This window comes from Lepidochelys kempii, chromosome 4 (assembly GCF_965140265.1).
Source record: "Lepidochelys kempii isolate rLepKem1 chromosome 4, rLepKem1.hap2, whole genome shotgun sequence".
Taxonomy (NCBI): Eukaryota; Metazoa; Chordata; order Testudines; family Cheloniidae; genus Lepidochelys; species Lepidochelys kempii.
The window spans coordinates 66,773,357-66,788,123 of NC_133259.1; the positions used below are offsets into that span (position 1 = coordinate 66,773,357).

Sequence of the window (14,767 nt, forward strand, 5' to 3'; positions counted from 1 at the left end):
GTAAAACCAATTGGAATCAATGGGAAGACTCTTACTGATGTCTTTTGGCTTTGGGTGAGGCCCTAAGTAAATTTTTTTTGTAAATGTTTATCGATACATTAAAAAATTGTTCCCAAAGGCAATCTGGCAATTTATATATAAAATTAGGCTCTGATGTTTCAGAGGAGGTGAGAATGTTTGTTTGTTTTCATTGTCTAATTTCTTGCTATTTATTTGTAGCAGGATACAATTAAATCTGGCTCAAAACTATTGTGGCATATTCAGTACAAGGCTATAAGTGGCTTGACTGGTAGTAAGGTGAATCTTGTTCAACTGACTTCATTGAACAAACTGGGCCCAATTCATCTGTTCTGTAATTCTTTAATGTACTTTGTAGATGAGCACATAAAATGTTATTTGAAATAACCATGGAACTTTAAACTATACGAGGGAAGATTGTAACTGCTTAATAGAAATAATTTTAAAATAATTTAATAATTTTTAAATACAGTGTTATAGAAGCCTAAAATAAATATCACCCTGTAAAGTTGCAAACAGATAAATACTAATGGGGAGGAAGAAGGACATTTAAAAAAAAAAGGAGTGGAGAAAAAAAGGATTGAAAAAGATAGAGATAAATATAGAGCCAGCAGTGCTGTGCAATAACATCTTGCTAATTGTGCCTCAAGGGGATACAGAAAACTGAAAGAGCTTGGGAAAAGAAATGTAGTCAAGAAAGATTAAAAAAATATTCAAAAATATTTCCCCAAAGCTCACAGCTGAAGGTCAGACTTCCAGTTTGGATATTTACACTACATTATACTGAACATGACCTTTGTTTTAGGAATGGCATTTATTAAAGAGTGCTGAACAACTAAGTATAATAGGTAATGTGAAATGTTACACACATTACAAGTTTCTTACACTGAAAAGTAAATTCCAAAACGCTTGTGTGTGTTTAAGGAAAAAAAAAGGGGGGTGGTGGTAGGTGGGAGGATGGAGAGACAGGGAAAGCAGTGATCTTTCATCTTTAGGTCATTGACTTGAATCCAGCCCAGTTTGGTAGTGGCCAACGATTATTGCCATATGATGGGTCTTCAGTTTTTATGTTAGTCTCAAAAATCTTCTCATTGGATAAGTCTCTGTATCACAAAAACTACTACCACAACCAACACTAATTTGCAACCTTGTTGTCAGTTTTGTATGTAATGGTATAGCTAAGTATGTAATGGTATAGAGAATGAATTGCCTCCTCTCGCCCTTGAGATGATTCCTTCAGGTCAGGATTTGAACATATTGGAAGGATACAAGGAAACCTGTGTAGTTATTAAACACACTTGTCTGTTTATGGACATATAACTTTGCTTCTGATTTTTAAAAATGTGGCCCTTTGTGCATGGACTTTGAAATTGCAGATATGTTTACAGAACAAATTATTTGAAAAACAGTGCCTTCTTCACTTACCTTTCAAAACCTGAGGTAAACGTTTTCTCACATTTTAAAACAACTGAATCTCTAGGTTTTTGCAGCACTGTGTCATACTAAGATTAAAATGTAATGCCAAGAAGAAGGATGCAATTTTGAAAACCTTGTTTATTTCATGTTACACAATTCTTCCAGGCAGCCAGCGAGCAATGTTCAAACAGGCTATGCGGCACTGGGAAAAGTACACATGTGTTACATTCATTGAACGAAGTGATGAAGAAAGTTATATTGTATTTACATACAGACCTTGTGGGTAAGTAGGTACATGTGTTAATGGGTATTTGTACTGTATATCTTTGAGAATCAAGAAGTAAACAGCAATTTGTTAAAGTTCTTTGTCAGTTTTTTCTCAATTTAACATCTACAGGAAAAGCTACGCATTCAGTGTCTGATCCTGCACACATTCTAATTGGCTCTCTAATAACTATAAGTCTATACTTTTGGCTCTTGAGAAAATCTACATGGTGCGCAGGAAGGATTTTAAGTTTATGCCTTTTTTCTTGTATGTGACACTAGATAAAATTAGAGAGACAAGATAGGTGAGGTGGTCTCTTTCATCAGCAGAAGTTGGTCCAATAAAAGATATTACCTCAACCACCTTGTCTCTCTAATATCCTGGGACTGAGACAGATACAACAGCACTAGGTAAACTTGACTTATACTGAGATATAAAGAATACACTGTACAATATATGTGTGCGTGTGTGAGCGCATAATGTATATTAGTGATACATAGGATATATAATAAAATGGAGAAAAATGCAGATATAGGTGGATATTTCTCATACTTTTAGTGTATAGGGTTTATTTATTTATTCTTAGCTCTATTAATTTCACTTGTCTCTATGGTGAGTTACATAATACACTTATTTTTCCACTCTCCTAGTCTAGCTTAATCATCCAAAATATTAACTCTTTCCTTGTATTGACTGTCCTTACTTTAGTTTTGTTTGAAAAGCAAACCTCATGACTTTTCAGCACATTCCTTCTTCCAGGTCACTGATGTAATACAGGTTTCAGAGTAACAGCCATGTTAGTCTGTATTTGCAAAAAGAAAAGGAGTACTTGTGGCACCTTAGAGACTAACCAATTATTTGAACATAAGCTTTTGTGAGCTACAGCTCACTTCATCAGATGCATACAGTGGAAAGTACAGAAGATGTTTTTATACACACAAACCATGAAAAAATGGGTGATTATCACTACAAAAGGTTTTCTCTCCTCCCACCCCACTCTCCTGCTGGTAATAGCTTATGTAAAGTGATCACTCTCCTTACAATGTGTATGATAATCAAGGTGGGCCATTTCCAGCACAAATCCAGGTTTTCTCCCCACCCCCCCCCCCAACACACACACAAACCCAGTCTCCTGTTGGACACCATCACAGGGCCTAATAACATCACCCACACTATCAGAGGCTCGTTCACCTGCACATCTGCCAATGTGATATATGTCATCATGTGCCAGCAATGCACCTGTGCCACGTACATTGGTCAAACTGGACAGTCTCTATGTAAAAGAATAAATGGACACAAATCAGACATGTCAAGAATTATAACATGCATAAACCAGTCGGGGAACACTTCAATCTCTCTGGTCACGCAATTACAGACATGAAAGTTGCGATATTACAACAGAAAAACTTCAAATCCAGACTCCAGCGAGAGACTGCTGAATTGGAATTCATTTGTAAATTGGATACAATTAACTTAGGCTTGAATAGAGACTGGGAGTGGCTAAGTCATTATGCAAGGTAACCTATTCCCCCTTGTTTTTTCCAACCCCCCCCCCTTCCTCAGACGTTCTTGTTAAACCCTGGATTTGCGCTGGAAATGGCCCACCTTGATTATCATACACATTGTAAGGAGAGTGATCACTATAGATAAGCTATTACCAACAGGAGAGTGGGTTTGTGTGTGTGTTGGGGGGGGTGTGGGGAGAAAACCTGGATTTGTGCTGGAAATGGCCCACCTTGGTTATCATACACATTGTAAGGAGAGTGATCACTTTACATAAGCTATTACCAGCAGGAGAGTGGGGAGGGGGGAGAGAAAACCTTTTGTAGTGATAATCATCCATTTTTTCATGGTTTGTGTGTATAAAAACGTCTTCTGTACTTTCCACAGTATGCATCCGATGAAGTGAGCTGTAGCTCACGAAAACTTATGCTCAAATAAATTGGTTAGTCTCTAAGGTGCCAAAAGTACTCCTTTTCTTGATGTAATACAGTGAACAAAACATGTCTTATTACTGATCGTTGTGACCAGTTACCTCACTCCATCCTGAAATGCTTCTCACAAATGCCGTTGATAATTATTCCAGTTGTTTTCTGAACAAGAATTCTGGATTTTACAAATCAGTCAATGACCTTACTGCATATGCCATATTAACGTCACCCGGGGCTGATTTCCCCTGTAAACACCTGCAAGTTAATTCATGATCATCCTTAAAACGATCCTTTGATGTGGTGCCTACAAAGAAGAAGAAGAAGAAGAAGAAAACAACAGTTAGGCTGCTGGTGTGCTAAAACACAGCCGATCAGGCTGACCAATATTGTCTTATTGTTTCCTTGTAATCTCCGTCTGTCCTTATCTATCTGTTGTCTCTTGTCTTATACTTAGGGCTTGTCTACATGTTGCCTTAGTCTGCACCATCTGGGGTGTAAATTCTAATGCACACTAGCTTGTTGTCCACTAACTGGTCGTGTAGATCCTGGTGGTGTGCACTGAAAGTTCCCCAGTGCATGTTAACATAGTACTGTTGGAAATGGAGCTAAGAGCTAGTCAGCAGATATTTATAAAGCAGGTATCAGCAGATAATTATAAAGACTGCAGGGAGAGTGTTACGTGCCTACAATTATTTAAATGAATGAGCAAAAGTGCTGCTGCATTCTGAGCTATCTAAAAGTGCTGAAGAAGCTCTGAAGAAGGAGGAAATGACAAATAATGATTCTTATGTTCCTGAAACATAAGTTACTTTAGTATGGTTGTCACCTTGCCAGATAAATAAGAGAGTAGACTGTTTGGATAAATAAGGACTGGTATGTACAAACAACTTTGGTACTATGTCTGGCACAGGATTTTCTGTGGAAAGGCTCGAGTCAAAAGAGACACCAAGCCATTTGTACTCACTCTCCACTCCACGACTGACACATCGGGAAATTACCTTGGTTCTTTCCCATGGCACTCTGCTGTGTTGATTTGTCAGCAAATTGTTATCATTATTTATTTTTTGTATTACTGAAGCATCTAGAAAGCCCTAGTCATCGACCAGGACCCTGTTGTGTGATGTGCTGTACAAACACAGAATAGAGAGCTTCCCCAGAAAGCTTATAATGCAAGGGCTCGTCTACACAGCGATTTAGTGCATGACAGGCTAATACGCTGCAAATTCACACCCTGGCTTGTCACACACTATATCACCATGCAGACAAACCCCAAGAATAAGACAAAAGACAACAGATAGGTACAAATAGACAGGGGAATACAAGGAAACAATGAAACAGTATTGGTCAGTGTCCTAAGCAGTGGCATCACGCCAGTGACCTGTTGTCAAAATTTTTGTAGGCGAAGGAGAGTATTAAGACATTTTTTTTCTTTGGAATGAATATTTGCAGATGATTACAAGGTGCTCCTCCCAGCATGAGGGGCAGCAGGAGACAAAGCTCAAAAGTGCTTGTTTGGAAATTTAACAAGTGGATGATGGATGTTGTTATCATGGGCTGATCAGAGATGATGGTTGACATCTTACAGTAAATGAGAGATGATAGGTAGAGTGTGGATAGGCCATGAAGGACCTTGACAGTGAAGACAAGTAGCTAATGTTTGATGCAACAGAGAAGGGTGAACCAACAGAAGATGGTTAAAGGAAGGGGCTAGGAAAATACTCTTTGCAGCAGCATTCTGAATGAGTGGGGCAAGATGGCATTTTTGAAGGCCAGAGAGAAGGATATTACAGTAGTCAAGATGAGAGAGGATGAGAGCCTGAGTGAGTTTTTGCTGTGTGGATGGATAGGAAAGGCTGTGTTTTAGAGATGTTATTCAGCAAGAATTGGCAAGATTTAGACATAGCCTGGATATGAGGACCTAAAGAGAGAGGTCTGAGTCAAAGATAATACCCAGGTGATGGCCCTAGTGACAGGTGAGACGGTGCTGTTGTCCACAGTAATCAAGAAGGGAGGTGGTAGGGGGAGCTTGGGGGAAAATTAGGAAGGGAAAATTAAGAGCTCTGTTTTAGCATGTTGATCTTGAGCTGGTGGTTAGACATCCATGAAGAGTTGTCAGAGAGACAGGCTGAGATTTTGGTTTGGATGGAAGGAGACAGGTCTGGAGTAGACACATAGATCTGTATGTCATCTCCATAAAGATGGTAGTTGAATTTATTTTTGCATATATTTTTACAGAGGTTTCTTACGGCATATCTGAACATGTTCCTTCTTATTTCTCAAAAGGCAGTCTTTGGGGCAAAGTGCTAAGCTATTTCTGAGTCTGATCCTTTCTGTTTAGAAAATCTGTAGTATCTTCCCAAAATGGCATGATAATGAATTTCATGAGGAAACAAACAGAAAAATGTTAATTTATATATTGAGGTATAGCACTCTGCTATGCTAATCTTATCTACACATCAACTGATCCATTGCTTCTCTAATCTCTGTTTAATCATAAATGGCCTGGTTTTCAGAAGTAGGGAGCACATATAATGCACATTGATTTCTGTGGGAACTGCAGTTCCTCAGAATCTCTGAAATTCAGCTCAGAATTTTTTGAGACGGCATATCATTATGAACAATATGATCACTAACATAGATGGTACAGTTACCAAGTGAGAGATTGTATCAAAGGGAAGAAAACTGCATGGTTTCATTTCCCACTTTTGATTTACTCTTTGCATCTTCTGCTTCTCCATATTGGCCTTTGTTTGTTTCTGTTATAATTAATGCTAATAGTGTGTGGTCATATATGAATTTGTTAATACATGCAATTTTCCTTTTAGTCCTTTCCCTTTATCCCACTTCTCATCCACCTCTTTCCACCATTCTTTCACTTACTTCAAAATGTACTTTGTAGATAGTCATCATCCATATTCTTTTTTTTGCTCACTTATATTAAAATAAAATAAAATAAACATTGTACTCTTGTGATTATTACTTAGAAGCTCCTCAACTTCATCTCCATTTATGTTCTCTATTTTTTAATATCTGGGTAATTCAAAGCTTTCATTACTGTTTGCCCATACACAACCTTTTTGGTTTTGATTACCTATGGATCAGGTATCTCCTCATCAGAAGGCTTGTAGCAATTTCCTCTACTCATATTATTCATTTTATTAGCTTCAATTTTGAACTGTGGTTCATCCTCACCATGTCTCATTTAATTAACACAGTGTTTGAGATGGGACCCAGGTATTGTTTCATCATCTATTACAGTTGAAAAGGCAAACACTGGTGAGTTGAGATTCCATAGTTAGTGGATGGTGGTCATTTGTACTGCAGTATGAGCACTGGAAAATAACGATTTATAGCATAGGGTTTATGATTGTTACCAAAGCAATGTACATTGTTATTCTTGGCCACTGGATAAATAATAAATATGGATGTAGTTATTGGGTTGTGGTATGTAAAATTTTTATCTCTAAACAAGTTGAAAGAGTGCCATGTTGTGTAAACCGCTAGTTGGTAATTACAGTCTGTAATATTCTTTAAAGAATTGCTGCTTATGGTTCCTGGGTGGTATGTGGAAACTGCTTGGAGATTCAGTCACTATATTATGCAGTATGAGAAGCCAAAAAAGGGCTCAGCTGTCCCAAGTGGCACTTAATCTCATGCTCACAATAAATATCACTGAGAAAAAGAGCAAGTCTGTTTTGTATGTGGTGAGTCTGAAAAGGAACAATAAGTCACAGTGTTTTCACGCTGCAACATGCCTTTGATCTTCGTGGCAATTTTTGTTATTTACCTGCACACTTAACTACTTTCTTATGGCAGACTTCATGTGATTTAGAGCAGTCACTGTTGATTTTCTTCAGTATGGGTGTTTGAAAAAGTTGTTTGAAGTAAAGAAAACTCATGTCATGAGTTTCATATGCTCTAATCTGTACAGCTTCTAAATGGTCAAAAGCTGTTTGAACCAAATGCCATGTTTACATGCTAGACATTACAGACTGGATTTTTTAAAAAATGGATAAAGGTTATATTCTGTCTTTAAAAATATACTTATGCTTTAAAGTTTTGTTTTAGTAGCTTTATTTCTTGCATGTAGAAATGACTGGCTATTTAAACAGGTGATACAGTTCTTTCATGGAGTTAAAAAAAGTAATATTTATATTAAAATAATCATATTAAAAGGTCTCTAAATGTTAGTAATGGCTACCACAGTCATGCATGAAGAAGCTAGGTCATAGTGAAGCTCTGGTCGTTCACCGTTTATAACCCTTCAAGTCATAAGCATGAGTAGAACTGGATAAGTAGTGGGGAGGGGGGAGGAGGAGGAGTGTTACTGAAGGTTTTTGTGAGCTGTGAATCACATTCTAATTCAGTCATGTTTGTACCACTTTTTGTTTGCTTCTTGGAAGTTTGTGTGAGAGTACAAAGTTTTGTTGGTATAGTCTGAATATTAACAGGAAATCAAATTTTGAACCCGTAGCAAAGATTTGTCTAATCAAGAAATGAAATTAACTTCTGACTAAAGGAGAAGTAGTTTATAAAAGTTAAATCATCCAGTCCAGGAAGAGAAACAACAGCATATGACTTACTGAAGGTGACTAGTCGTACAGCTTAAGTAGCAAAGTGATGTAGACTTAGCGGTGAAATGAGGATAGACACATTGATGGATTTTATCTGGCAGGCTGTAACTTTTGTTAAAGCTAAACATAGGGGAGGGGCTCTACCCACCCATCACCCATATGCTCCTATACCTGGCAGGTGTTACAGAACTCCTACTCTAGGGTCCATAACTTGGGGTAGTCTTTCCTCAGCCTACCTCCCAGGACTCAGCTCACTCTGATGGGGACAGAGGGTGCAGAAGGGTGAGGACCTCAACCGACAAGGACCACAAAGTCTGACCATATCCTGTAAGACAAAGGGCCTTCACCAAAATCCCAGGTTTTTACCTCTAGGAACTGTTCATTTTATCCTTTAACCCCACTGGGAACAGGGAGTGCCATCTTGATCACCATCTCTCCTCCCCCAACCCGCACAACTCCTGCCCAATCCAGGCCCTCACATTCCACAACCATTTGTCAGTGCTTCCTTCTGACAGATGTGCCCATAATCTCTGAAAAATTCAGGCCTTTTGTAATAGATATCCCTGTGCTGTATCACTGAACCCCCTGTCTCCAGGAATATGCTAGTGACCTCTCTGTTCACTTTCTTCCTTGCCTTGTCCATGCAGGCTGCATCTGCAGCTCCCTGCCAAACCCATCTTGTAGGCTTTTCTGATCATACTAACATAACCGCTGGCCACAGTTGCCTAACCCAGCTAACATCCCTCTGGATTCTATCCCTTAAATTGACTCCTGTGCAGTCCTTGAGATTATTCTCCAAGGTGGATAGCCAGGATGCGAGGGGGTCTGCTTTGTTCAACAATGAGAGTAGAAGTGGCATGAGCTGATCCCATTGCATGCCTCTTCTGCCGAACCACTGGACGCAAAAAGCTTCAGACTGAAGCCTAGCTGAGATCTGCCTGCCATCCTGGCTGCCCCCTTCTACAGAGTGCTTCAGATCTGAATATTAAGTATGCTCTGGGTATCCTCTGAAACAAAAAAGCTTATGGGATTAGTTGCTTTTTACAGTTCCCTGCGATCTTTTCCTAGGTGCAGACATACGTCCTGTAACACCTTGATTTCCTGTACCCTTTCACCTCTACTTTCCATGGACCAAAGCCCCTGCAGACATTGATGTCACTGTCCCAGTCCTGAAAGAATGAGTACCAAATATACCTAGGTCAAGAACGTAGTAGCGCAAGGTTTTTCCTCAGTAGCGCAGGAAATTGGTATCTTGTTAGGAAGCTGCCATCACTGTGTGTGGACAGCAGGCCTGGCTGCAGGCTCTGGATTTTTAGTAAGGCTTTCACTGCCTTTACAGGGCACAAGTGTTTGTCTGCACATTCCTTCAATGCCACATATGCCCTTCTCTTCTTTTTGAGGACCTTAACTGCCGGGACCACTGTTCCTGTCGATTGTCGTACTCTGTTAAATTCAATGCTCACTGGAACCTTCCCACAGTTGCCAAAAGCACCAATTCCCTCACTTGAAAAGTGCCAAAGAGGGCAAAAATGAATACCACCCTAAATAAAATGGCCTCCCTCTCACAGCTGCAGACCCATCCTAAAGCCTTTAATAAGACTGGGTTTTCACTGTTATACGTAATGTTGTCCCTCTAGTGCCAACCCCTCCTGTACCACCCTTCTAAGAGCTTCAGTGGTAAAACAAAGCCTGCCTGGATCTGGGAAACCTGCCAGCCTACTTGAGTAGGACAGGCCTGCTATTTCACCAGATATAGTGGAGAGAGCCAACCTGCAGTGGGTCAAAGACACCCCATATTGCACCATCTGGTGTGTAGGTATGGCCCAACCATGATGAAGCCCTTCCTGAGCCCTAAATGTCATGAATTCTCTAAGGCTCGCTCACAGGCCCTGCGGGTATGTCTACATTGCAGTTAGATACCCACAGTTGCCTCATGACAGCTGATGAGGGCTCACGAACCTTGGGCTAAGGTGGTGTTTAATGACAGTGTAGACATTCAGGCTCAGGTATAAAATGAAGGCCCTCACCAGCTTCATTACTTAAGCAGTCTTAGCCAACTGTATATTTACAATATGGACCACAGATTGTTTTTTGCACCAGAAACGCACTTTCTTTTTTTAAAAGCTTTCTCCCCAAAGAGTGACTGCCAGCATTATAGGAAAAACCTTGAGGAAGGTAATGTCTCTTGTAATGGCCAGAGCCACACAGCTTTCTGGCCACTTCTGTGCACACCACCTTCCTTGAAAGTAAACCTGTGCCTCCCAAGATGTCAGATTGTATCTGCAGTTCAGTCTTGAGCAACCAGTCCAAACGTTATATTGAAATCCCATTAAACTCTTCCAGAAATCTTTCCCACACTTTAAAATGTCCTTTCATTTCCCTTGTCATTCTGACAATGGTGGGAATTGTACACTCCAGAAGAACCTGATGCCAGATGGGTGAAGAATGCCTGACTAGGAGCCACCACCCACACACCTTCCTGAGGCTTGGACCCTCACTTTCCCCAAACTTGGACCCATGGACCACCTGTATAAAGAATTTAGGATCCCATCCAGGAGGAATGCACTCCTCTGACCCACCACCACCGAAGTCCTGCTCACCTGTTCTCCTCGTCCCCTGACTCATTATCTGCATCAGTTATCTGCAGGCCATTGGTCTTACCTGTCTTCCTTTGCATACTATTGGCAGCAGCTGCTGCTGCTGGAATGGTAAATAACCCTTTCTCTGCTGGAATGGAGCTGTGCAGGCACCTGCTCCAAGTTAAATTTTATGAGCTTGGGAATGCTGGCCAATTAGCACTCTTCCCATCCCCCACCTATCTGGCTAAGGAGTGCCAGAGACTCCAAGGATGGTGAGGAGGAATTACTTGGTGTCCCTCAGTGAGTGACTCCCTCCCTCACTATTGAGGCTGTCATCCTTCTCTGCCAGGAACATCAACTTCCCCCACCAGTTGAGGAGGGTGGGTGGCATTTCTGAATATTAAGTAATCGAATGAATGCCCACTCTAAACAGTTTACAAACATTTAGCAAGTTGAAATTATTTCTAGTAAACTATTCAGAGAATAGTTTTGAATATCAAACAAATCAGTAAAACTCATGATCTATTTGTGGACAATTTGTGAAAAGGACCAAAAGGGATAAATTCATCAGATTAGAACAAATATTGGCCTTCTGTATTCATGTGCCATTTTAGAGGCTAGTCTGGGAATAAATGAGTAAGCTACTACAAATGGAACAAAAGATTGTGTGTATATATATAGTCCAAAATTAGAATGTAAGGAAAATAATGTGGTTTTGACTACAAGCCTTTTACCAAGAATTATATATGAAGGTGGAAGAAAACTGCTAACAATAATTTTCCTTACAATTTCATTCCTGGTGAAAATGTCCAAGGCAGACCACTATTGCTAACTTTATTTCTGTATGAGTGCCAATCCAATTTCCACTTTACCTAGAGGCATTTTGGATTGTGAATGGAAGGAGTGTGCTTTCACCAGTAAAGTGATTAACAAAATTGCTTCATACTGAGTTCTCTTGTGAATTACAGATTGTTTTCCTCTCTATGTAACCAGAATAAAGGGAGTAATCCGAGTGGGTTTGTGGAGTTCTGCATCATTTTCATCCACAGCACCATGCAGTTAATGTCATGGTGAACTGCTATTATCATTCAATAGGGTGCTTTAAAGTATCACATTTTGTAGTGTGCACCTGTTTAACCCGCCAAAAAACTGAGACTATGATCCCAGAGATTTCCCCTTCCCACTCATCAATTTTAAGACACATTTTATGGCAGCTCTGTGAGGCTCAAAGGGCCCTTATTTTTCAAAGAATAGCGGTAGCGATCACTGCACTTTCTCTCTGACAGTTGTTTCTCTTTGCTCACCATTATTGATCAGCTAGACTGATTACATGGAATTAGAGATTCATAAATAGTTACCATCTTCAACTGCTGTCTGGTGCAATAAAGATTAAAGAGATCAGGAGCTTTAAAGTCTGCCTGTTGGCTGAGTTTGAGAAGGATGACAAGTGCTCATACTGTAGAGAGATGCCTGGGCCTTGTGCCAAGCGCACGTAAAAGTGTGGTCACAACAAAGGTCTTGCAAATCAGTGCCTTTTGATGTATAACTTTGTAATATTCTTGACCCTTTGACTCCATTTTGTTGTCTGAGTGATCAGAATGTTGTAACTTAATTGGATAAATCTGATGTGTGCATGGCAGGGCGCTCGATGCAGTAAATCCTAATGACCCCCCACTCCCCGAGGATTCTATACTACTACTGTTATTTTAAGACACAGTGTTTACTGTTGATGGCTGTTCTTCTTTGAAGTAGAAAAAGAGAATCAAAGAGCTAGTCTGCAATCTGTGTGAAGTGCTTGAACTCCATTTAGTAATCAAAGTTAAGAAATTGCCATAATCAGCCAATTTTTTAAAAATAGGCTGATACTCTGTTTTTAACATAATTTGGCTGCTCAACTTGAGATGCCCGAGGGTGCCTAATTTTCAGAAAGGCCTGTCCATTCACCTTCTGAAGCCAGGACACCTTTACAGTATCTCAAGTTGAGCACCCAAAATTACTGTTTACTTTTGAAAATCGTGCCCACATTGTCTCGCTTTAAAGGGAATAGCAGTAAAATTTCACAAAATCAAGGAATATACTGTAAAAAGCGACCTCATTTTGTGATATAAAACCCAAAGCTCCCTAGGACAATATTTTACACTACTGTTATTCAAAGGCAAATAATTAGTATTTGTTTACATATCAAACATTTTATGTGATTTTATGTGCTGTGATGGATGTTTTAGTTTTTTTTTTCAAATCCCATTGCCTAGCTTTTGGAACTAATAGAGCAGAATCTTGAAAGGTTCTATGTTTCTGTTTGAGACAGCCAGAGTAAAGAAGAAGCAGCAGAAGAAAAACAGTGATGAGTACTGCCTGTGGCTGAATTTTCTAGGACTATGCTATTGCCTCATGATTTGAAAAAGTAATTGACAGTGGGATATAAGACACAAAATAGGCTGGTATAATACTGACTGAAGGTGCTGTTGCCTTCTTTGTAAATACAAGGGAATTGGCTCAAACTAAAATAGCCAATCCATGTGTTTTATTCTATTTAAAAATGTTTCCCCCCTAAATATGCAGTCTCAGTTACCCATTGTTGAGGCTCATCTGCGATTAACAGAGTCATGTAACCCGCCAGTAACAGAGCTCTGGCAGTAATATGGTAGCATCTTGGATAAATTATAAATTATTTTTAGTTTATTTTTTCCTTAGATTGCATTTTGAAAACTGTGGTGTATAGATCACTTGAGGGTTACATAGAGGAGTTGCTCACATTATGCTGGTACCTCTTCTCTCTTCTTGCTTCTAGCTATCAGAGGGGTAGCCATGTTAGTCTGTATATGATGATCAGGTGGTTATCTTCTCCTATTTACTGTACAGGAGCCACAGTTTGGTGGCACCTTAAAGACTAACAGATTTATTTGGGCATAAGCTTTTGTGGGTAAAAACCCCACTTCTTCAGATGCATGGAGTGAAAATTATATATACAGGCAAAAATATCTGTCTGTATCTGTGCGAGTTTTTTCATACAGCTAAATTCAGTACTTGGTACCATGCAAGGCACTGAATTTAGCAGTATGAAAAGATAGGCATAAATATCTGTCTGGATCTGTGCGAGTACCTGTAATTTTCACTCCATGCATCTGAAGACGTGGGTTTTTTACCCACAAAAGCTTATGCCCAAATAAATCTGTTAGTCTTTAAGGTGCCACCGGACTGTGGCTCCTGTACAGCAAACAGGAAGAGATAACCACCTGAATTGCTTCCAGCTGTTTCTGTAGGTTTCCAGACTCTTCAAGGAGGGCCTGCAGGATTAGAATAATAGAAATGTGGGGCTGGGAGTGACCTCAAGAGGTTATTTAGTCCAGCTGTCCACAAAGAGGCAGGACCAAGTGTACCTAGACCATCCCTGACAGGTGTTTGTCTAAGATGTTCTGAAAAACCTTCAGTGATTGGGATTCCACAATCTCCCTTGGATATGTATTCCAGTGTTTAACTACTCTTAAAACTTTTCCCTAATATCTTATTTACATCTCTCTTGGCCCATTACTTCTTATCCTACCTTCAGTGGACATGGAGAACAATGGATCACTGTCCTCTTTATAACAGCCCTTAATATATTTGGAGACTATTATGAGGTCTTCAGTCTTTTTTTCTCAAAACTAACCATGCCCAGTTTTTAACCTCTCTTTATAGGTCAGGTTTTCTAAACTTTTTATCATTTTGTGTCCACATCTTTCCTAATGTGCAGTGCCCAGAATTGGACAGAGTACTCTAACTGAGGCTTTACCAGTGCCGATTAGAGCAAAACAGTTACATCCCATATCTTACAAATGACACTCCTGTTAATACACTCCAGAATGATATTAACCTTTTATGAAATTCTGTCACATTTGGCTGCTACTCTGAAACCTGTCACATTGTTGACTCTCATTGAATTTGTGATCTACTAGAACTCCAAATCCTTTTCAGTAGTAGCCTAGCCTAGCCAGTTATTTCCCA

At 39.7% G+C, this 14,767-nt stretch overlaps 1 protein-coding gene across 2 annotated transcripts in view; it reads left to right on the plus strand.

The window, feature by feature from the left end:
• TLL1 (tolloid like 1) overlaps positions 1-14,767 on the plus strand; it is a 192,994-nt gene that overhangs the window by 99,874 nt on the left and 78,353 nt on the right. For both annotated transcript variants that reach the window (XM_073341559.1, XM_073341558.1), the window contains exon 5: positions 1,600-1,717. In XM_073341559.1, coding sequence (XP_073197660.1) covers positions 1,600-1,717 — 118 coding nt within the window. The remainder of the gene's footprint in view (positions 1-1,599; positions 1,718-14,767) is intronic.